The sequence below is a fragment of the Schistocerca gregaria genome, chromosome 1 (genome assembly GCF_023897955.1).
Source record: "Schistocerca gregaria isolate iqSchGreg1 chromosome 1, iqSchGreg1.2, whole genome shotgun sequence".
Taxonomy (NCBI): domain Eukaryota; kingdom Metazoa; phylum Arthropoda; class Insecta; order Orthoptera; family Acrididae; genus Schistocerca; species Schistocerca gregaria.
In genome coordinates, this window is record NC_064920.1 from 578,993,073 (window position 1) to 579,016,821 (window position 23,749).

The 23,749-nt window shown below is 40.6% G+C and overlaps 1 protein-coding gene across 2 annotated transcripts in view; it reads right to left on the reverse strand.

Annotated features, from left to right (window-relative positions):
• The window catches only part of LOC126356844 (mitochondrial intermediate peptidase), a 136,013-nt gene that overhangs the window by 63,961 nt on the left and 48,303 nt on the right, over positions 1 to 23,749 (reverse strand). The window contains exon 4 of one of the 2 annotated variants that reach the window (XM_050007401.1): positions 18,455 to 18,685. The exons of the other annotated variant lie outside the window; for it this stretch is intronic. Coding sequence (XP_049863358.1) covers positions 18,455 to 18,685 — 231 coding nt within the window. The remainder of the gene's footprint in view (positions 1 to 18,454; positions 18,686 to 23,749) is intronic. 2 annotated transcript variants of the gene reach the window in all.

Here is a 23,749-nt window from a genome sequence, read left to right on the forward strand (position 1 = left end):
ATAACACAGGCTGTTTATGAACACTAGTGGAAACTGCACTGAACAACTTACAAGATGTATCTTAAAATCATCATGTTAGAGGGGGACACTGGTGTAAGGGACAAGATACAATGACTGAATGCATCGCACTATGGACTGAGCATAAAATACTGATATGTACACATTCAATTCAACGCAATGCAGTCCAAGTCAATTCAATTCTTTGTGATAAATTTTAGACCCATTACCTGGAAACTCTCAGCAGATTGTACACGCTCAACAAACACTATACACAGTGCTTTGTATTATATATATATATATATGCCGCTATAAAAAGTCAGAGAGACAACATTTTAAACATCTGCTTTATTTTTTCATGATTGTTTGGTGCCAGAATTTCGTTCTGAAAAATGAAACCTTTATTTAACACAAACATATATATCCTGTTCTCTTCTTACAACATATGTTGGTGCTTAGACCAGAAATATAATACAGTGTCATAAGCCGCCAAAGTATGTAGGCCCTCTATGCACCATCTTCAAGGCAAGCTCCTGACAAGTCTGCGAACATTTGCTTGTGAAATTTTTTCCCTTTTTCAATAAGGACCTCTACAAGTTGTTCAAGAGTCTGAGGTGCTACAGGATAGACCCAAAGTTGTCTGTCTAGCATAGCCAATAAGTGCTCAATAGGACTGAGGCCAGGACTCAGATCAGGGCATCCTAATGTTTGAATACCAAGATCCTGTAACATTTCCATGGTGGCTGCTGCTCAAGGCACTCTCTCATTGTCTTGTTGCAGGATACACTGGGGACCCATTACACTGTAATGGGCATAACATCACCCACTACTACTTCAAGGATGTACCTTTGAGCATTAAGTTGGCCTCTGAGCATCTGAAAGCCCGACTAGCCATCCACTATGATGCCACTCCTTGCCATGTCTGAGCCACAGCTGACATCACAGTGTTCATCACAACAACAACCTACAGGTATACATCCATCGCTCCATGTTGCATGAAAGCAGGACTCATCTGTAAATAATACACTGTACCAGTGACACAGCTACCACTGCCTATGTTCCTCAACGAACCAAAGTTGATCTTCCATGTGCTGAGCAGTTAATCAAGGGGATGTGATGAGGTCTTGTCGGTCTTAAACCAGCATCTCGGACTCTGTTGCATATCGTTTGGTCACTGGTCCTGAGCAGTTGCAGTGCATTCGTGGAGAGAACAATTAACCAAATATCAGTCATCTCTGGCCGATGTTTTCTGTTTTCTCCCCTGTCGTACAAATAATGCACGAATAGTCCAACCTTCCTGCAGTAATGTCACTGCCCGGACATGTCCTGCCTCTGTCAGATGCCTCATGTTGACTGCTGAAATCTACACAAAGAGTATAGAGACACACTTTTACTTACACTCAATAGGTGGCAGAGTGAAAAATTGCTCATCCATTTCACTCTTACGCGTAGCATGATAAATTTGAATACTTCCACTTAGTCACGGCTTTCAAATGTATTGTGGAGGACTGCTCTCATTATTACAACACATCTGAAGACTAAAAGCAACAGTATATATCTTAATAAGGGATTATGTACATGGTACATTCAATCAAATGCTTGTCCCTCTAATTGTCTTGAGTAGTGTAGTTACAATAGGGAGTTACAAGGGGAGCAACTATTGTGCTGTTAATGCTGTTGCTGTTAATTAATGTAGAAATAAAACACCACTGAAAATGTAATTAATTAAAAACAATAAATAAAAGGAATTTAATTACATGAATAACTTCCAGCTTATATTATTACACCAGTTTTTGGCAGCTTTGGAAAAACTTGATGTTTGCCAACTAATTACAACTGTACTTACCCTTATAACTATTGCTGGCTGGCCCCCTTCTCCAGGAATCTGCATGCCTCCACAATACTCGTCTCTATGCACACCCATGTGGGTAGCCACTGTACATTTTATTACTTGACAGTTTCTCTTAATTATGTTTTATTCATGTCTATCATTCTCTGTTATAGAGGCAGCAATTTTTGTTAGTCTTCTGCTTTGTTCCTCTGATCTGTTGACTTTATCTTGATATTTAGAGCACCTACTTAATCCTGAAGACTTAAAGTTGAGACGTTCATTTTTTTGGTATTTGATGTGCAATAATATTAACTTTTATACCTGAATTTTACAATTGTTTGCAAATCAACATTCAGTTGCCTGTATTAACTCCCTACCTAAGAATAGGGGCAAGTGAAAATGACATGACAAGAGGAAACCATCCTATCTACATTCACAGAGTGTTGTGTTCGTAAATCCCACTCGATATAGATGTTTGGGATGTGGACCACAATCTGTTAATAGGTGCATCATATCTTAGGTAAGGCGAATGTCATGCATACCGAATCCATTCTTAATGCTTGGGAATATGCAGTATACCCTTGTGTCCCAATCAGCTTGACATCCATCTAACTTCCAGGTTTGTAAGTGTCTTTTGTTAGAAATATGAGCTCCTGCAGTCCTGTACACTCTGACAGTTCATGCCCCAACCAATACAATGGTTCCCTGTAACATACTATGATCTCCACTGGATATAATATGAGAATCGCCAGTACCCTCGACAGGTATGCTGTGAAAGCTACCAGTGAGCTTGAGGCGAACACTCTGCTGTATCCATTACAGTATTGTTCTGTAGCTCTCTAGTCAAAGGCAATGTGTCGTGATGGTGGTAGTGAATCCCATAATGATGTTGAAGATAACTTCACGAAATGACCAAACAACATACAACGGTAATTTATAGCTGACAATGTCAGCACAGGCAATCTTGTGAATAATTTTTAACCGCCTTCTGAGTAGTGGATTTACAGGTTCAAGAAAGTTCTTTTTCTCATCAAACAGAATTTCTAGATACATGCAAACGGTGCTGCATTTTACAGGGATTATATCGAGCCTCATTTCAGAATTCCTGGGAAGAGAAAGCCTTCTCTTCAGTAGTATGTAAGTGGTTTTATGGACAGCTATAGCCAGCTCTTTACAGATGCATTACAATTGCACCTGAACAAGCACAACATTCATCTTTTCCTCAAGTCTCATCTTTAGTCTCCCAACATAACTACTAGGAAGTCATCCGCCTCTGCAACAACACCTTCAACATATCTGCCTCACATAGCAGAAGTAACAGGGGTTCAGTACTAGCATCCCAGAACAGTGGACCATTCATGGAGCCTTGAGGACAGCTCTTGGAAACCTTTTTGAGGGCAGCATTTGGTAATCTTTTTGATTACCCTACTCTGCCCTGAGAGCCACTGGATGCTATGTCCACTAAAACAATCGATAAAATTCTTGTACAGAAATTTCGACACCCCAAGATCTCTTGGGCTTGTGAACACTGCAAACTACCACAGATTATTCAATGATCCTACAATTTCAATCGTAAGTGCATTTGCATATTTCGGACTCACATTTTCTGCAGTCAGAATAGCTCTTTTACTGCATAATCTATTTACGTCTCTTTTCGGAATCTATACTGGCACTGATTCACACCCAAGAGTTTTGTGTGCACCTGCAAAGAGTCACAAAGCAAGAGTTCCTGAACTTAGGCACAGACATTTAATAAGTAAAGGGATTTGTAACTTTAGAGTGATGCTGGTTTTTTTTATCCTTTCTCTTTTTAATCACTAGTGCCTGAAATGTTTTCTAAATTGACAGTATCCAACCAATTTTATTTGCAATGCCGAATTCAGTAATAGTATCAAATAAGGCACTGCTGGTGGACTTATCATCTGTATTACCTCAGGTTTAACGCCACCCCGAACTGGTGCCTTTCCAGTTTTGAATTTGGAAATTGAAAAAGCAGCTCCTTCCTGAGCATGAGGTAACTCCTACATCTGGTGGTTGTAGCCATTACCTAGTTTTCTTCGAAGATGTGCATTTATTTCAGAATCTTTGTTTGTGTTACCATCAGGAACTATGGCAGTTAGCAGGTGTTCAGCTGACTCACTCCACCTAACCATCATTCAGCCATCTTCTCTACAAACTTACAACTTACACTAGACTCATAAAAATCATGGGGTAATGGTATGTACACATACACTATGTGATCACAAGTATCCGGACACCCCCAAAAAACATACATGCTTCATATTAGGTGCACTGCGCTGCCACGTACTGCCAGGTATTCCATATCAGCAATCTCAGTAGTCATTAGACATTGTCAGAGCAGAATGGAGCACTCCGTAGAACTCACGGGCTTCAAATGTAGTCAGATGATTGGGGGTCACTTGTGTCATAGGTCTGCACGCAGGATTTCCACGCTCCTAAACATTCCTAGGTCCATTGTTTCCAACATAATAGTGAAGTGGAAGCGTGAAGGGACATGTACAGCACAAAAGCGTACAGGCCGATCTGTCAGAGACCGCCGATAGTTGAAGAGGGTCGTACTGTGTAATAGGTAGATATCTATCCACACCATCACACAGGAATTCCAAACTGCATCAGGATCCACTGCATGTACTATGACAGTCAGGCGGGACGTGAGAAAACTTTGACTTCATGGTCAAGCGGCTGCTCATAAATCACACATCACGCCGGTAAATTCCAAACAACACCTCGTTTGATGTAAGGAGCGTAAACATTGGATGATTGAACAGCGAAATACGGTTGTGTGGAGTGACTAATCACGCTACACAATGTGGCGATCCAATGGCAGGGTGTGGGTGTGGCAAATGCCCGCCGAACATCATCTGCCAGTGTTGTCGTGCCAACAGCAAAATTCAGAGGCAATAGTGTTTTGGTGTGGTCGCATTTTTCACGGAGGAGCTTGCACCCCTTGTTGTTTTGTGTGGCACTATCACGGCACAGGCCTACATTGAAGTTTTAAGCACCTTTTTGCTTCCCAGTATTGAAGACCAATATGGGGATGGCGATTGCAACTTTCAACACAATCGAGCACCTGTTCGCAATCCACGGCCTGTGGTGGAGTGGTTACACAACAATAACATCCCTGTAATGGACTGGTCCGCACAGATTCCTGACCTGAATTGTATAGAACACCTTTGGGATGTTTTGGAATGCAGACTTCGTGCCAGGCCTCACCTACTGACATCAATACCTCTCCTCAGTGCACCACTCCATGAGGAATAGTCTCCCATTCACAAAGAAACCTTCCAGCACCTGATTGAACGTATGCCTGCGAGAGTGGAAGCTGTCATCGAGGCTAAGAGTGAGCCGACACCATACTGAATTCGAGCATTACCGATGGATGGTGCCACGAACTTGTAAATCATTTTCAGCCACGTGTCCGGATACTTTTGATCACATTGTGTACAAATTGTGATGGTATCACATACGCATGGTATAAAAGTACAGTGCATTGGCAGAGCTGTCATTTGTACTAAGGTGATTCATGTGAAAAGGTTCGCGATTTGATAATGGCCACACAACAGAAATTAACAGACTCTGAACAAGGAATGGTAGTTGGAGCTAGACACATGGGATGTTCTGTTTTGAATATCATTAGGGAATTCAATATTCTGAGATCTACAGTGTCAATAGTGTGGTATTATCTCTCACGAAGGACAACGCACTCGCCGATGGCTTTTACTTAATGACCGAGAGCAGCAGCATTTGCTTGTCAGTACTAACAGACAAGTAATACAGCATAAAATAATCACAGAAATCAATGTCGAACATACGATAAATGTATCGATTAGGTGACTGTGTCAAAATGTGGCATTAATAGGCTATGGCAGCAGACAACTACTGTGAGTACCCTCCCTAAGAGAACGGCATCACCTGCAGCATGTCTCCTGGACTTATCACCATACCGAGTGCACCCTAGACTGGGAGAGAGAAAAAGCTGATGGTAGGTTACATTGTGGCACAGACCCCACGAAATAATGTAGCCAAGTAGACAACAATGCATTGTGCATGCTGGTGGTGGCTCAATAATGGTGTGGGCTGTGTTTAAATGGAATGGACTATGTCCTCTGTCTGATCTACATCTACATGACATCTACATCTACACGACTACTCTGCAATTCACATTTAAGTGCTTGGCAGAGGGTTCATCGAACCACAATCACACTATCTCTCTATTATTCCACTCCCGAACAGCGAGCGGGAAAAACGAACACCTAAACCTTTCTATTCGAGCTCTGATTTCTCTTATTTTATTTTGATGATCATTCCTACCTCTGTAGGTTGGGGTCAACAAAATATTTTCGCATTCGGAAGAGAAAGTTGGTGACTGAAATTTCGTAAAAAGGTCTCGCCGCGACGAAAAACGTCTATGCTGTAATGACTTCCATCCCAACTCGTGTATCGTATCTGCCACACTCTCTCCCCTATAACGTGATAATACAAAACGAGCTGCCGTTTTTTGCACCCTTTCGATGTCCTCCGTCAATCCCACCTGGTAAGGATCCCACACCGCGCAGCAATATTCTAACAGAGGACGAACGGTGTAGTGTAAGCTGTCTCTTTAGTGGACTTGTTGCATCTTCTAAGTGTCCTGCCAATGAAACGCAACCTTTGGCTCGCCTTCCCGACAATATTACCTATGTGTTCCTTCCAACTGAAGTTGTTCGTAATTTTAACACCCAGGTACTTTGTTGAATTGACAGCCTTGAGAATTGTATTATTTATCGAGTAATCGAATTCCAACGGATTTCTTTTGGAACTCATGTGGATCATCTCACACTTTTCGTTATTTAGCGTCAACTGCCACCTGACAGCCACCTGACACACCATACAGCAATCTTTTCTAAATCGCTTTACAACTGATACTGGTCTTTGGATGACGTTACTAGATGGTAAATTACAGCATCATCTGCGAACAATCTAACAGAACTGCTCAGATTGTCACCCAGGTCATTTACATAGATCATGAACAGCAGAGGTCCCAGGACGCTTCCCTGGGGAACACCTGATATCACTTCAGTTTTACTCAATGATTTGCCATCTATTACTACTAACTGCGACCTTCCTGACAGGAAATTACGAATCCAGTCGCACAACTGAGAGGATACACCATAGCTCCGTAGCTTGATTAGAAGTCGCTTATGAGGAACGGTGTCAAAAGCTTTCCGGAAATCTAGAAATACGGGATCAACTTGAGATCCCCTGTCGATAGCGGCCATTACTTCGTGCGAATAAAGACCTAGCTGCGTTGCACAAGAGCGATGTTTTCTGAAGCCATGCTAATTAAGTGTCAATAGATCGTTCCCTTCGAGGTGATTCATAATGTTTGAATACAGTATATACTCCAAAGCCCTACTGCAAACCGACGTCAATGATATAGGTCTGTAGTTAAATGGATTACTCCTACTACCCTTCTTGAACACTGGTGCGACCTGCGCTATTTTCCAATCTGTAGGTACAGATCTATAGGTGAGCGAGTGGTTGTATATGAGTGCTAAGTAGGGAGAGCTATAGTATCAGCGTAATCTGAAAGGAACCTAATCGGTATACAATCTGGACCTGAAGACTTGCCCGTATCAAGCGATTTGAGTTGCTTCGCAACCCCTAAGGTATCTACTTCTAAGAAACTCATGCTAGCAGATGTTCGTGTTTCAAATTCTGGAATATTCCATTCGTCTTCCCTGGTGAAGGAATTTTGGAAAACTGCGTTCAATAACTCCACTTTAGCGGCACAGTCGTCGGTAACAGTACCATCGGCACTGCGCAGCGAAGGTATTGACTGCGTCTTGCCGCTTGTGTACTTTACATACGACCAGAATTTCTTCGGATTTTCTACCAAATTTCGAGACAATGTTTCGTTGTGGAATCTATTAAAGGCATCTCGCATCGAAGTACATGCCAAATTTCGCGCGTCTGTAAATTTTAGCCCATCTTCGGGATTTCGCGTTCTTCTGAACTTCGCATGTTTTTTCCGTTGCCTCTGCAACAGCGTTCGGACCTTTTTTGTTTACCACGGGGGATCCGTTCCATCTCTTACCAATTTATGAGGTATGAATATCTCAATTGCTGTTGCTACTATATCTTTGAATTTAAACCACATCTCGTCTACATTCGCATAGTCAGTTCGGAAGGAATGGAGTTTGTCTCTTAGGAAGGCTTCTAGTGACACTTTATCCGCTTTTTTAAATAAAATTATTTTGCGTTTGTTTCTGATGGATTTGGAAGAAATGGTATTGAGCCTAGCTACAACGACCTTGTGATCACTAATCCCTGTATCAGTCATGATGCTCTCTATCAGCTCTGGATTGTTTGTGGCTAAGAGGTCAAGTGTGTTTTCGCAACCATTTACAATTCGCGTGGGTTCGTGGACTAACCGCTCGAAATAATTTTTGGAGAAAGCGTTTAGGACAATCTCGGAAGACGTTTTCTGCCTACCACCGGTTTTCAACAATTATTTTTGCCAACATACCGAGGGTAGGTTGAAGTCCCCACCAAGTATAACCGTATGAGTGGGGTATTTATTTGTTACGAGACTCAAACTTTCTCTGAACTGTTCCGCAGCTGTATCATCGGAGTCTGGGGGTCGGTAGAAGGAGCCAATTATTAACTTAATTCGGCTGTTAAGTATAACCTCCACCCATACCAATTCGCACGGAGTATCTACTTCGACTTCACTACAAGATAAACCACTACTGACAGACACAAACACTCCACCACCAATTCTGCCTAATCTATCTTTCCTGAACGCCATCTGAGACTTCGTAAAAATTCCTGCAGAACTTATTTCAGGCTTTAGCCAGCTTTCTGAACCTATAACGATATCAGCTTCTGTGCTTTCTATTAGCGCTTGAAGCTCAGGGACTTTTCCAGTGCAACTACAACAATTTACAACTATAATTCCGACTGTTCCTTGATCCAAGCACGTCCTGTAATTGCCATGCACCCTTTGACATTGCAGTCCACCCCGTACTTTCCCGAGGCCTTCTAACCTAAAAAACCGCCCAGTCCACGCCACACAGCCTCTGCTACCCGTGTAGCCGCCAGCTGAGTGTAGTGAACTCCTGACCTATTCAGCGGAACCCAAAACCCCACCACTCTATGGTGCAAGTCAAGGAATCTGCATCCAACACGGTCGCAAAACTGTCTGAGCCTCTGATTCAGACCCTCCACCCGGCTCTGCACCAAAGGTCCGCAGTCGGTTCTGTCAACGATGCTGCAGATGGTGAGCTCTGCCTTCATCTCGTAAGCAAGACCGGCAGCCTTCACCAAATCAGATAGCCGCTGGAATCCAGAGAGAATTTCCTCAGATCCAAAGCGACACATGTCATTAGTGCCGACATGTGCCACCACCTGCAGCTGGCTGCACCCTGTGCTCTTCATGGCATCCGGAGGGACCCTTTCCACATCAGGAATGACTCCTCCCGGAATGCACACGGAGTGCACACTGGATTTCTTCCCCTCCTTAGCCGCCGTATCCCTAAGGGGCCCCATTACGCACCTAACATTGGAGCTCCCAACTACCAGTAAGCCCACCCTCTGCGATTGCCCGGACCTTGAAGGCTGAGAATGATCCTCTGAAACAGTGCAGGCAGCTGCATCTGGCTCAGCCAGGGACAGTGCCTGAAACCGGTTTGTCAGACGCACCGGGGAGGCTTTCTGATCAGCCTCCGGGGACGCCTTTCGCTGCCTGCCACGCCTTGGAACGACCTCCCAATCAACCACAGGCGAGGGCTCAGCCCCACTGTGGACAGCAACCGGGGCAATCACAGCGGCAGACCGATCTGGAGACAGATGGGACGAGGTTGACATCCCCGTGATACCCAAGTCCGGCTCCCCACAGTGGTGCCCATTGGCAACAGCCTCAAGCTGCGCGACCGAAGTCAGCACCGATTGCAGCTGTGAGCGAAGGGATGCCAAGTCAGCCCTCATCCGAACACAGCAATCGCAGTCCCTGTCCATTCTAATCGCTGTTGAACAACAGTTACTGAAACACGAGTCCGTGCCTAGATAACACAAGCGAAACACGCAAAGAATGTATCAACTAACCTGTACAAATGGCTAAACGACTGCGCTACAATCTGCTGAATTTACGATTACAGTAACTAAAACTCGAAATTGCACCTCCTATACGAAACTCACACGCAATTTAAATAAGAATCTACCAAGTAAACACTAAAGGGAGATGCTACAACTGTCAAATAGTATAATACACCCAAAATATATGAAGTAAACAATGCAAGTACCCAAAAACACGCAAAGAAATTAATTAAACTATCTAACAAATAAGTAAGCTAGGGTTATACAACTTGCTGCTGCAGCTGCTTATCCAACGGCGGCAGGGAGCACAATCCAACTGAACTGATCAGTGACTGGAAATGTTTACGTTTAGCTACTTGGAGACAGTTTGCAGCTATTCATAGACTTCATGTTCACAAATAATAATGGAATTTTTATGGATGACAATGCGCCATGTCACCTGGCCACAGCTGTTCACGAATTGGTTTGAAGACATTATGGACAGTTCGAGCAAATGATCTGGCTTGGCCACTCATCAAATACTTATGCATCATAATCAAAGAGTCAGTTCACGCAAAAAAAAATCTTGCACCAGTAACACCTTTGCAATTATGGATGGCTATAATGGCAGCATGGCTCTGTACTTGTGTAGGAAGCTTCCAACAACTTGTCGACTCCATGCCACATTGAGCTGCTACACTGTACCAGACAAAAGAAAGTCCAACAGGTTATTAGGAGGTATCCCAGACTTTTGCCACCTCAGTGTATATGGTCTTCCCCAAATGTCAAATTACAGTTGCCTTTGAAGATACTTCTCTCAGTGTATTCTTTCAATTTACTAAAGCAGTGTTTTATAGTACATCTTAACTAGCCTGTATTCATGGAGCCTTCCAGCATGCTCTGGTCAGCTGTTTCTTGATTTTTACTTTCACCTCAGCATGGAATATTCTGGCCTCCACAGGATTATAAGCTGATAATTTCTCTTTTTATTATGGATATAAATGTCCTTTATTCTTTGCAGGAGCTCAGTTAGTAGCTGTGCACTATGTCTGCCAGAAGCAATTCCATTGGAAATGTTGCAGTTTAGACAATTAAACCATCCCAACTGTTTTCCTGATTTCCAAGACAATCACAGTTCCTCTATCTTTGTTGTTGCAGATAGAGGAAACTGTGATTGTCTTGGAAATCAGGAAAACAGGTTGGGATGGTTTTAACTGTCTAAACTGCAGCATTCCCAACGTAATTGCTTCTGGTAGACATGGTGCACAGCTACTAACTGGGTTCCTGACAATTGCATTACAATCACTGAACATCAAGTATTGCAGCTTATGTCAGCAATTAACCTTAGATGCTGGTACATGGTTTCCTAAAGTGACATTTACGTGACTAGCAACACTGCTCGTTCCTTGAATGTACTCAGATGATGCTCTAGATATAAAACAATGAAGTCTAGTTCTTATACAGCATCCTCTACTATATTACCTCATTCATCAGTTTGCCTACAGCATCACAGTGTAGATTTTGCATTTGCATCTGTTGCCACAAGGAAACATGGACCTCATCTGCATAGAGCTACCACCTTGAGGTTACCTAGAAAATATCCTACAGGATATGAACACTGTATTGTATATGATTACTACAATCCTCTTCGTCTGTGTGTCCTTCATTTCAATTGTCGCCATATGCTTGTCGCATAGCTATGCCAACTTACCCACAGTGAATTTCCTAGTCTTCATGACGATGCCACAAACTGCCTAATCACAGGCAGTAATTGTAAGATACTCCCAAGAAAATGTGGGAGCCTATTGTTTCTGTACCACTGTTCTTGTAAACAGAGTATATCAACACCAACTTGTCAATTTTTCATATTTCAATCACAGTAAAGCACTAATATGTAGTATTGTGTTCCTTATATGTACATAAAGTCTGAACAAAGCACTTCAAGGAGGAGGTGTAAGGGTCAAAATATACGCAATCCATTTGCTTTAACAAAATCTCTGCATAATTGCTTGATGTCATATGGTTCATTTCTCTGCAAGTGTTCATTGTGGCAGCACGGAGACTTCTGCATGCAGGATTCGACCCACTGCTCTCTGGCAAAAGTCGGCCAGTGGCTGGAGCTGTGTCCCAGGATGGAACTCAGTGCTGGTAACAGCATGTGTGGATGGAAGGATGACAGTGATGTGGCACTGAGGAATTTAGTTCTGGCAGTGACAGGTGCAGCCCAATCCCAAACACAAGGATGCTCCTGGCAATGCCCTATCGTCTCACTGTCTGGCATGACCCTGGCATCACGGTGTTGCTGCTGGGCTCTGGTGATCAGAATGCTTCTGCCTCAAAATTCAGACCCATTTGTATCACTCCAAGGTGAATTTTTTTCACTAAAACCTGGCACCTAGACACGTACCAATAACAAAAGACTTGTCCTAGTGTGTTGACATCGACCCACCTGCTATGATTATTACCACTTTGCAGTGTGGTTTTTGCACTGAGTGCAGTTAATCTCATCTCGCAATCCCCTTACGTGCACATTATTCTGACCCACATGTTGCTACACTGCAACTATTAATGCAATACTTCCTCATGGCTTTCTCACTACTTCTTATTATCTTTGCTAAAAGACTGGGTAGCGTCACTACACTACCCACCCCACTCCCTCCACAGAGAAGACGCAGACCCTTGGGCCTTGCTCTAGACTGGTTCTGTAGCAAAATTACTATCATCCTTAATCTGTAAAACAAGACCATCCTACTAGAGTGGCTATTCTTAGCTACTATACGATTATCATTTTAACCTTTAAAAACTAGATAAATCTATTTCTCGTCTCTTACTTGTACAGCAGAACCTTGCCTAGTGAACATAATTTGTTCCAAAATCTTACTCGTAGTGCAAAACACTCATTAAGCGAAACAATTTAGCCCACATAGACTAATGTAAAATACAATAATGTGTTTCACGCAGAGGAAGTATTAAAAGTTTATCTCAATCATGCCATTTCTTAAAAAAAAAAAAAAATCATACATACAGTATCATGCACCCTGTGAACCACGAACCTTGCTGTTGGTGGGGAGGCTTGTGTGTCTCAGTGATACAGATAGCCGTACCGTAGGTGAAACCACAACAGAGGGGTAACTGTTGAGAGGCCAGACAAACGTGTGGTTCCTGAAGAGGGGCAGCAGCCTTTTCAGTAGTTGCAGGGGCAACAGTTTGGATGATTAACTGATCTGGCCTTTTAACATTAACCAAAACTGCCCTGCTGTGCTGGTATTGTGAATGGCTAAAAACAAGGGGAAACTACAACCGTAATTTTTCCTGAGGGCATGCAGCTCTACTGTATGGCCAAATGATGATGGCATCCTCTTGGGTAAAATATTCCGAAGGTAAAATGGTCCCCCATTCGGATCTCCAGGTGGGGCCTACTCAAGAGGACGTCGTCAGGAGAAAGAAAATTGGCACTCTATCGGATCAGAGTGTGGAATGTCAGATGCCTTAATTGGGAAGGTAGGTTGGAAAATTTAAAAAAGGGAAATGGATAGGTTAAAGCTAGATATAGCGGGAATTAGAGAAGTTCAGTGGCAGGAGGAACAAGACTTCTGGTCAGGTGAATATAGGGTTACAAATACAAAATCAAATACGCGTAACATAGAAGTAGCTTTAATAATGAATAAAAAAAGCAGGAGCACAGGTAAGTTACTACAAACGGCATAGTCAACGCATAGCCAAGATAGATACGAAGCTCACATCTATCACAGTAGTACAAGTTTATATGCCATCTAGCTCTGCAGGTGAAGAGATTGAAGAAATCTATGATGAGATAAAAGAAATTATTAAGATAGTGAAGGGAGAGGAAAATTTAATAGTCACAGGAGACTGGAATTTGGTAGTAGGAAAATGAAGAGAAGGAAAAGTTATACATGAATACGGAAGGGAGTAAGGAATGAAAGAGGAAGCCGTCTGGTAGAATTTCGCACAGAGCATAACTTAATCATAGTGAAAACATAAGAATCATGAAAGATGGTTGTATACATGGAAGATGCCTGGAGACACCGGAAAGTTTCAGATAGATTATATAATGGTTAGAAATAGATTTAGGAACCAGATTTTAAATTGTAAGACTTTTTCAGGGGCTAAACTGTAGATTACAACTGAAGGAACTGCAAAAAGGTGGGAATTGAAGGAGATGGGACCTGGATAAACTGAAAGAACCAGAGGTTGTAGAGAGTTTCAGAGAGAACATTAAGGAATGATTGACAAGAACAGGGGAAAGAAATACAGCAGAAGAAGAATAGGTAGCTTTGGGAGATGAAATAGTGAAGGCAGCAGAGGATCAAGTAGGTAAGAAGACGAGGGCTAGTAGAAATCCTTGAGTAACAGAAGAGACACTGAATTTAACTGATGAAAGGAGAAAATACAAAAATGTAGCAAGTGAAGCAAGCAAAAAGGAATACAAACGTCTCAAAAATGAGATCGACAGGAAGTCCAAAATGGCTAAGCAGGCATGGCTAGAGGAGAAATGTAAGGATGTAGAGGCTTATCTCATGAGGGGTAAGATAGATATTGCCTACAGGAAAATTAAAGAGACCTTTGGAGATAAGAGAACCACTTGTATGAATATCAAGAGCTCAGATGGAAACCCAGTTCTAAGAAAAGAAGGGAAAGCAGATAGGTGGAAGGAGTATATAGAGGGTCTATACAAGGGCAATGTACTTGAGGGCAATATTATGGGAATGGAAGAGGATATAGATGAAGATGAAACGGGAGATATGATACTGCATGAAGAGTTCGACAGAGCACTGAAAGAGCTAAGTCAAAACAAGGCCCCAAGAGCAGGCAACATTCCATTAGATCTACTGATAGCCTTGGGAGAGCCAGCACTGAAAAAACTCTACCATCTGGTGAGCAAGATGTATGAGACAGGCGAAATACCCTCAGACTTCAAGAAAAATATAATAATTCCAATCCCAAAGAAAGCAGGTGTTGACAGGTGTGAAAATTACCAAACTATCAGTTTAATAAGTCACGGCTGCAAAATACTAACATGAGTTCTTTACAGATGAATGGAAAAACTAGTAGAAGTCTACCTCGGGGAATATCAGTTTGGATTCCGTAGAAATGGTGGAACACATGAGGCGATACTGACACTTTGATTTGCCTTAGAAGATAGGTTAAGGAAAGGCAAACCTACGTTTCTAGCATTTGTACACTTAGAGAAAACTTTTGACAATGTTGTATGGAATACTCTCTTTCAAATTCTGATGGTGGCAGGGGTAAAATACAGGAAGGAAAAGGCTATTTACAATTTGTATAGAAATCAGATGGCAGTAATAAGAGTCAAGGGGGCACGAAAGGGAAGCAGCAGTTTGGGAAGGAAGTGAGACAGGGTTCTAGCCTATCCCCAATGTTATTCAATCTGTATATTGAGCAAGCACTAAAGGAAACAAAAGAAAAATTTGGAGTAGGAATTATTAAAATCCATGGAGAAGAAATAAAAACTTTAAGGTTTGCCGATGGCATTGTAATGAGACACTTAAAGTAGTAAATGAGTTTTGCTATTTGGGAAGCAAAATAACTGACAATGGTCGATGTAGTGAGAATATAAAATGTAGACTCACAATGGCAAGGAAAGCATTTCTGAAGAAAAGAAAATTGTTAACACTGAGTATAGATGTAAGTGCCAGGAAGTCTTTTCTGAAAGTATTTGTATGGAGTGTAGCCATGTATGGAAGTGAAACATGGACGATAAATAGTTTAGACAAGAAGAGAATAGAAGCTTTCGAAATGTGGTGCTACAGAAGAATGCCAGAGATGAGATGGGTAGATCACATAATTATTGAGGAGGTACTGAATGGAATGGGGGAAAAGACAAGACACCAAAGAAGTGGGAAACGGAGGACACAGTGGTCAGGATCATATTTGATCTAGAAGTAGATACAGAAATGGCAAAAATAACAGAAAGTATGAGAATAGTGCATTTGGCAAAAGCATGAACATGGAAAACAGAAATGGAAAACTGATAAAATCCTGGGCCGAGGGAGGGGTCGGTTCTCTGAGGCAATGCAAAATGAGCCGCAAGAATTTGCTGCAAAGCAGATCAAGTATGACCATGACACTACAGTAACAGAAGAATTATTACAAGAGAATATACAACCAATAAAAGAATATATAAAACCAAAATTTAAAGACATAGTGGGCAATGTAAAAGTAGGACTAATTTCAGATTTTGGTAGCAAAATTTCAGTGATTGATCACTATTTCTTGGAACAACATAACTTTCTGGATGTATTGCCACAATTACCATTAACAGGAGTAATGGGTAAACCAGTACATGAGGAGTTATTCATTATATTCACATTAAATAGTTACACAATTCAGCAATCAATGTTCGTTCTTGCAGGTTTAAATGTATCTGTAATCCTAGGCACAGACTGGCTATCAGAACAGGAAGTGTTATTAAATTTCCACAATGGAACAACATTTCCTTATGGACAGCAAGAAGGAATGTTTACGAAATACTTTGAGCAAATAACTACACACAGACTGGGTTTATCTCTTATTACAGAAGCTGAACTAGGACAAAATGTCAAGCATGTTACTACAATTTAGAGGTAGACCAAAATGATATAATCAGTACAAATAAATCAAAAAAACCTTAACATGAATGAAAAGGGCATGTTTACTTTATTATGGAAATACATAAATGTCTTTTCAATGAAACCAGAGATCATGAAAGATTTTGTATGTACTTTAAAGATTAAAACCCAGTCCATTCTACATAAGACAATATTCTACAAAGCCATTGGTACAAAAGGAAATTAATACAATATTACAGTGGAATATAACTGAGGCATCTGATAGCTGTTACAACAATCCTTTAGTAGTTAAAAAAAAGGAACTGTTTGACAGATATTAGATGCATGCACTGTCAATAAAATAACTGGACCAGAAAGAGAGAGACCACTAATAATAGAAGAAATGTTAACAAAGTTGTCAGGGGCAAGATAAATTAACACAGCAGATTTAATGGCCGTATATTGGTAAGTCACACTACACAATGGTTAAAGAAAATACAAAGCATTTTTGCATTTTTGTTTGAAAAGGATGATAATACTAATTCAATGACTACCCCCCCCCCCTTTTTGGTCTAAATATTTCTGTATCTGTAGTCATCAATGTGCTTGATAAGGCGATAGATAGGTAATGAATTAAGGGATCAAGTGTTGTTACAGGTGGGTGCTATAGTAGTAGTGTTCACAATATGTTAACAACACCTAATGTTTTTCCTCGGATTAAGTTCCCAAGATACGCAATCACAATTCCAAAGAAATGAAGTTAAATTTTTGGAACACACTATCAATACAATAAGAATTAAACCTGACCACACAATTAGATGCAATTAAACTCTGACAAGAACATTATAATAAAAAAATTTAAATCTTATCTACAAATGATAGGATTTTGCAGAAAATGTCTTGCAAATGCAGTGCTTAATGCATCTAATATAATGAAAGTATTGAAACAATACACAACACTGAACTGGAATATAAGCTTCGAAAAGGAATTTAACAATATAAAAGAAACTTTCACAAACTAGTAATTATTAATTCGCCCAAATTTCAGTCTATTTTTCCATCCAGTAGTGGACGCATCAGACTACAAATTGGCATGTCACACATTTCGGATATATAATACACAATACAACAGTACACAGACCAATAGCTTTTGTTAGCAGAATACTTACACAACACAAATAGAATCACACTGCAGTAGAAAAAGAAACTATATTTGTAGTATGGGAGTTTAAGAAATTTAAATATCTAGTCAAAGGAAACGAAACAATAATACACACTACTCATAGTGCATTAACATTTGTATTGAAAAGCAAACTACAACATGATAGACTCACAAGACAGGCTCATTTCTACAGGAGTTTAGATTTAGGATATAATAGAGGGAAACATTCCATGTGGGAAAAATATATCTAAAAACAAAGACGATGTGACTTACCAAACAAAAGTGCTGGCAGGTCGATAAACGCACAAACAGACACAAATATACACACAAAGTTCAAGCTTTCGCAACCAATGGTTGCTTCATCAGGAAAGAGGGAAGGAGAGGGTAAGACGAAAGGATGTGGGTTTTAAGGGAGAGGGTAAGGAGTCATTCCAATCCCGGGAGTGGAAAGACTTACCTTAGGGGGAAAAAAGGACAGGTATACACTCGAACACACACAGACACAAGCAATCAGGTGCACTATATAGACTACCTGTAGGCCTTCAGTCAAATCAATATGTAACAGGAAGGGAACTTTGTACTTTACTTTTTAAAGGGTAATACATACGAACTTTCTGTTACAATTTAGAAACAGAAAAAGGCAAGATGTACATTTAAGAACTCAAATTGATAACTTACAACAAAACAATGCAAATACCAGTGACCAGTGGACACTGCACAAGGGTATCTTATTCTGCAAGTAAAACTAACTTACTTACTACTTACTATCATGCATGTAAATAAATACTATTATTTTAGAAATATGAGTCACCATACAACCATGGACCTTGCCGTCGGTGGGGAGGCTCGGGTGCCTCAGCGATACAGGTAGCCATAACGTAGGTGTAACCACAACGGAGGGGTATCTGTTGAGAGGCCAGACAAACGTGTGGTTCCTGAAGAGGGGCAGCAGCCTTTTCAGTAGTTGCAGGGGTAACAGTCTGCATGATTGACTGATTTGGCCTTGTAACACTAACCAAAACAGCCTTGCTGTGCTGGTACTGCGAACGGCTGAAAGCAAGGGGAAACTACGGTTGTAATTTTTCCCGAGGACATGCAGCTTTACTGTATGGTTAAATGATGATGGCGTCCTCTTGGGTAAAATATTCCGGAGGTAAAATAGTCCCCCATTTGGATCTCCGGGCGGGGACTACTCAGGACAACATTGTTATCAGGAGAAAGAAAACTGGCGTTCTACGGATCAGAGTGTGGAATGTCAGATCCCTTAATCAGACAGGTAGGTTAGAAAATTTAAAAAGGGAAATGGATAGGTTAAAGTTAGATATAGTGGGAATTAGTGAAGTTCGGTGGCAGGAGGAACAAGACTTTTGGTCAGGTGAATAAAGGGTTATAAATACAAAATCAAATAGGGGTAATGCAGGAGTAGGTTTAATAATGAATAAAAAAATAGGAGTGCGGGTAAGCTACTACAAACAGCATAGTGAACGCATTATTATGGCCAAGATAGACACGAAGCCCATGCCTACCACAGTAGTACAGGTTTATATGCCAACTAGCTCTGCAGATGACGAAGAAACTGAAGAGATATATGATGAAATAAAAGAAATTATTCAGATAGTGAAGGGAGACGAAAATTTAATAGTCATGGGTGACTGGAATTCAGTAGAAGGAAAAGGGAGAGAAGGAAACGTAGTAAGTGAATATGGATTGGGGAGAAGAAATGAAAGAGGAACCCGCTTGGTAGAATTTTGCACAGAGCACAACTTAATCATACCTAATACTTGATTCAAGAATCATAAAAGAAGGTTGTATACATGGAAGAATCCTGGAGATACTAGAAGGTATCGGATAGATTATACAATGGTAAGACAGAGATTTAGGAACCAGGTTTTAAATTGTAAGACATTTCCAGGGGCAGAGGTGGACTCTGACCACAATCTATTGGTCATGAACTGTAGATTAAAACTGAAGAAACTGCAAAATGGTGGGAATTTAAGGAGATGGGACCAGGATAAACTGAAAGAACCAGAGGTTGCACAAAGTTTCAAGGAAAGCGTAAGGGAACAAATGACCGGAATGGAGGAAAGAAATACAGTAGAAGAAGAATGGGTAGCTTTGAGGGATGAAGCAGTGAAGGCAGCAGAGAATACAGTAGGTAAAAAGATGAGGGCTAGTAGAAATCCTTGGGTAACAGAAGAGATACTGAATTTAATTGATGAAAGGAGAAAATATAAAAATGCAGTAAATGAAGCAGGCAAATAGGAATACAAACGTCTCAAAAATGAGATCAACAGGAAGAGCAAAATGGCTAAGCAGGGATGGCTAGAGGACAAATGTAAGGATGTAGAGGCTTATCTCACAAGGGGTAAGATAGATACTGCCTACAGGAAAATTAAAGAGACCTTTGGAGAAAAGAGAACCACTTGTATGAATATCAAGAGCTCTGATGGAAACCCAGTTCTAAGCAAGGAAGGGAAAGCAGAAAGGTGGAAGGTGGAAGGAGTATATAGAGGGTCTATACAAGAGGATGTACTTGAGGACAATATTATGGAAATGGAAGAGGATGTAAATGAAGATGAAATGGGAGATATGATACTGCGTGAAGAGTTTGACAGAGCTCTGAAAGACCCAAGTCGAAAAAAGGCCCCGGGAGTAGACAACATTCCATTAGAACTACTGACAACGTTGGGAGAGCCAGTCCTGACAAAACTCTACCATCTGGTGAGCAAGATATATGAGACAGGCGAAATACCCTCAGACTTCAAGAAGAATATAATTATTCCAATCCCAAAGAAAGCAGGTGTTGACAGATGTGAAAATTACCAAACTATCAGTTTAATAAGCCACAGCTGCAAAATACTAACACAAATTCTTTACAGACGAATGGAAAAACTAGTAGAAGCCGACCTTGGGGAAGATCAGTTTGGATTCCATAGAAATATTGGAACACGTGAGGCAATACTGACCCTACGACTTATCTTAGAAGCTAGATTAAGGACAGGCAAACCTACGTTTCTAGCATTTGTAGACTTAGAGAAAGCTTTTGACAATGTTGACTGGAATACTCTCTTTCAAATTCTGAAGGTAGCAGGGGTAAAATACAGGGAGCGAAAGGCTATTTACAATTTGTACAGAAACCAGATGGCAGTTATAAGAGTCGAGGGACATGAAAGGGAAGCAGTGGTGGGTAAGGGAGTGACACAGGGTTGTAGTCTCTCCCCGATGTTATTCAATCTGTATATTGAGCAACCAGTGAAGGAAACAAAAGAAAAATTCGGAGTAGGTACTAAAATCCATGGAGAAGAAATAAATACTTTGAGGTTCGCCGATGACATTGTAATTCTGTCAGAGACAGCAAAGGACTTGGAAAAGCGGAATGAATAGTGTCTTGAGAGGAGGATATAAGATGAACATCAACAAAAGCAAAATGAGGATCATGGAATGCAGTCGAATTAAGTTGGATGATGCTGAGGGAATTAGATTAGGAAATGAGACACTTAAAGTAGTAAAGGAGTTTTGCTATTTGGGGAGCAAAATAACTGATGATGGTCGAAGTAGAGAGGATATAAAATGTAGACTGGCAATGGCAATGAAAGCGTTTCTGAAGAAGAGAAATTTGTTAACATCCAGTATAAATTTAAGTGTCAGGAAGTCGTTTCTTAAAGTATTTGTATGGAGTGTAGCCATGTATGGAAGTGAAACATGGACAATAAATAGTTTGGACAGGAAGAGAATAGAATCTTTTGAAACGTGGTGCTACAGAAGAATGCTGAAGATTAGATGGGTAGATCACATAACTAATCAGGAGGTATTTAATAGGATTGGGGAGAAGAGAAATTTGTGGCACAACTGCACTAGAAGAAGGGATCGGTTGGTACGACATGTTCTGAGGCATCAAGGGATCACCAATTTAGTATTGGAGGACAGCGTGGAGGGTAATAACCGTAGAGAGAGACCAAGAGATGAATACACTAAGCAGATTCAGAAGGATGTAGGTTGCAGTAGTTACTGGCAGATGAAGAAGCTTGCACAGGATAGAGTAGCATGGAGAGCTGCATCAAACTAGTCTCAGGACTGAAGACCACAACAACAATGACATGCAATGAAAATATTAAAATCTTGCAAGACTTGTCAAAAAGTTAAAGTGTAAACTGCTGGAGTACACATGACGCTGTATCCATTTACATGTATTCTAAGCAAGCTACAGGAGTTATCAGCAGTGGACACCTACGGTCCACTACCTCAAGGGCAAGGAGGAATGTGATACATCTTTGTTGTTTTAGAGTGCTGGTCTAAGTTGATTAAACTATATCCACTTAAACGAGCAATGACTAATACTGTGAAAATGATTTTAAGAGACCATTCTTTTAAAAATGTTGGTAAACCTAAGAACCTACTATCCAGCAATGGAATGTGTTTCACAACCAAATAATTCACAGAATTTCTAACAGGGGAAAACATAAATCATATTTTAATTTCGAGATGCCATCTGCAAAGCAATCCTTCTGAAAGAATTCATGCACGAGCTGGACTAATTATGCTGGACCTATTGTGCACACAGACATTCGAGGCAGATGGTAAGAAGTAGAATTTGAAAATTTATTGAATGAGCAATCACATTCTGTCACAAAAGTGTCTCCAGCAGAAACAGTTGGATGGTGACTAGTAGGAATCCAAATTCTTTGGTTGAAAGGCCACAAGAGAATGCTAACATTCAACCAGTATAATATCAATGAATTGCTAACAAGGGAGGCAGAGAAAAGGAACAAAGAGTAGGAGAAAGGTATCCCAATACAGTGCTAGATTGGAATTTACTTTTAATTAAAAATTTATTTTTAATTTTATCCATTGTATGAAAGGTCATTTTTAGTACCCAAAAGCAGTAGTATTTTCTGACCCAGGAACAGGAGAGATAAAAACCTGTATTACAGTCAAGATTTGAGGCCATTTGTAACTGAGCGAGGGAATAGTAAGTAGCAGGAATCACATTTCTCAAAATTCATGGTATTAAGAAGTATTTTCTCAGAACTTATATCACTCTTAGAGGACAGTTTGTCTAATAAAAAGCTTATAATTATTTACATATGATTCTGTATCATTGTACATAGGTACAATCCATCAGTGTGGAGCAATAGTCTAAAGTTGCTACCAGTAGGGAATAATAGTGAGGACGTATTTTATAGTGAGTTCTCTGTAAAAGGGTTGGTATTTAAACTTTACTTCAGGTATTGTGTACACTGATGTCACCACGTGCTATAGTTCAGTCAATGTGTGTGTGTTATTGATAAATACCTACCCTGTGATAGTCATTGAACTCCCGACTAGATGAAATACTCTTAAATCTTGAAATGACACCAATTTCTACTAAATCAGTAGGCTATTCCAACAACTTACAAGTTAAAATTAGACTTCATTACACACTGACTTTCCACCAGACAAGAGATTAGCATGCGTCTTTATGTTAGACAGATATCCAATTGAGATTATGCCATTCAACCAATTACAGCGGAACTTCGGTTGTACACCATAAATTCATAACCCACGTGAAAAACCCATAAGACCAATGCTAAAAATTCCCCAATTTTACATTTCTTCCTAATAAAGTTTACCTCAATCATAAGTTCTTACTCGACATCTCACTTGACTTCATCCAATTTTCTTCCCATTTACATTTGATGTGACTGAACAAAATATAAGTGGCTCAAAAGACAGATGGTTTGCACCACAGGTGGTGGGAGAATTAAGGTAATATTTTACGCCATTGTGGAGAAGGGAAATGTGAGAGAGGAAATGCTGACATAATCCACGATCGGTGTTACAAACACAACTTGCAACATTAGCTTCACAGTGCAATTATGATACAACTACTGTTAAGTTGCAGTGGTAATGGAAAAACAAGACAGTCAACACTCAGACTGAGCCAACAAGTGATGAAGGGGCCCAGGCACCTTTTTTTGTGCCACTTATAACTCACTTTCATATTTTTGCATGTATTTCCGATGTACTGTATTCAGCAATAATATCAATCATCAACCTCTTAAATTTAAACACTCCGTCTTGAAGAATATTCTCTTTCATATCGAGAAAAAGTCGCCCATTTCCAGCTAGTGAACT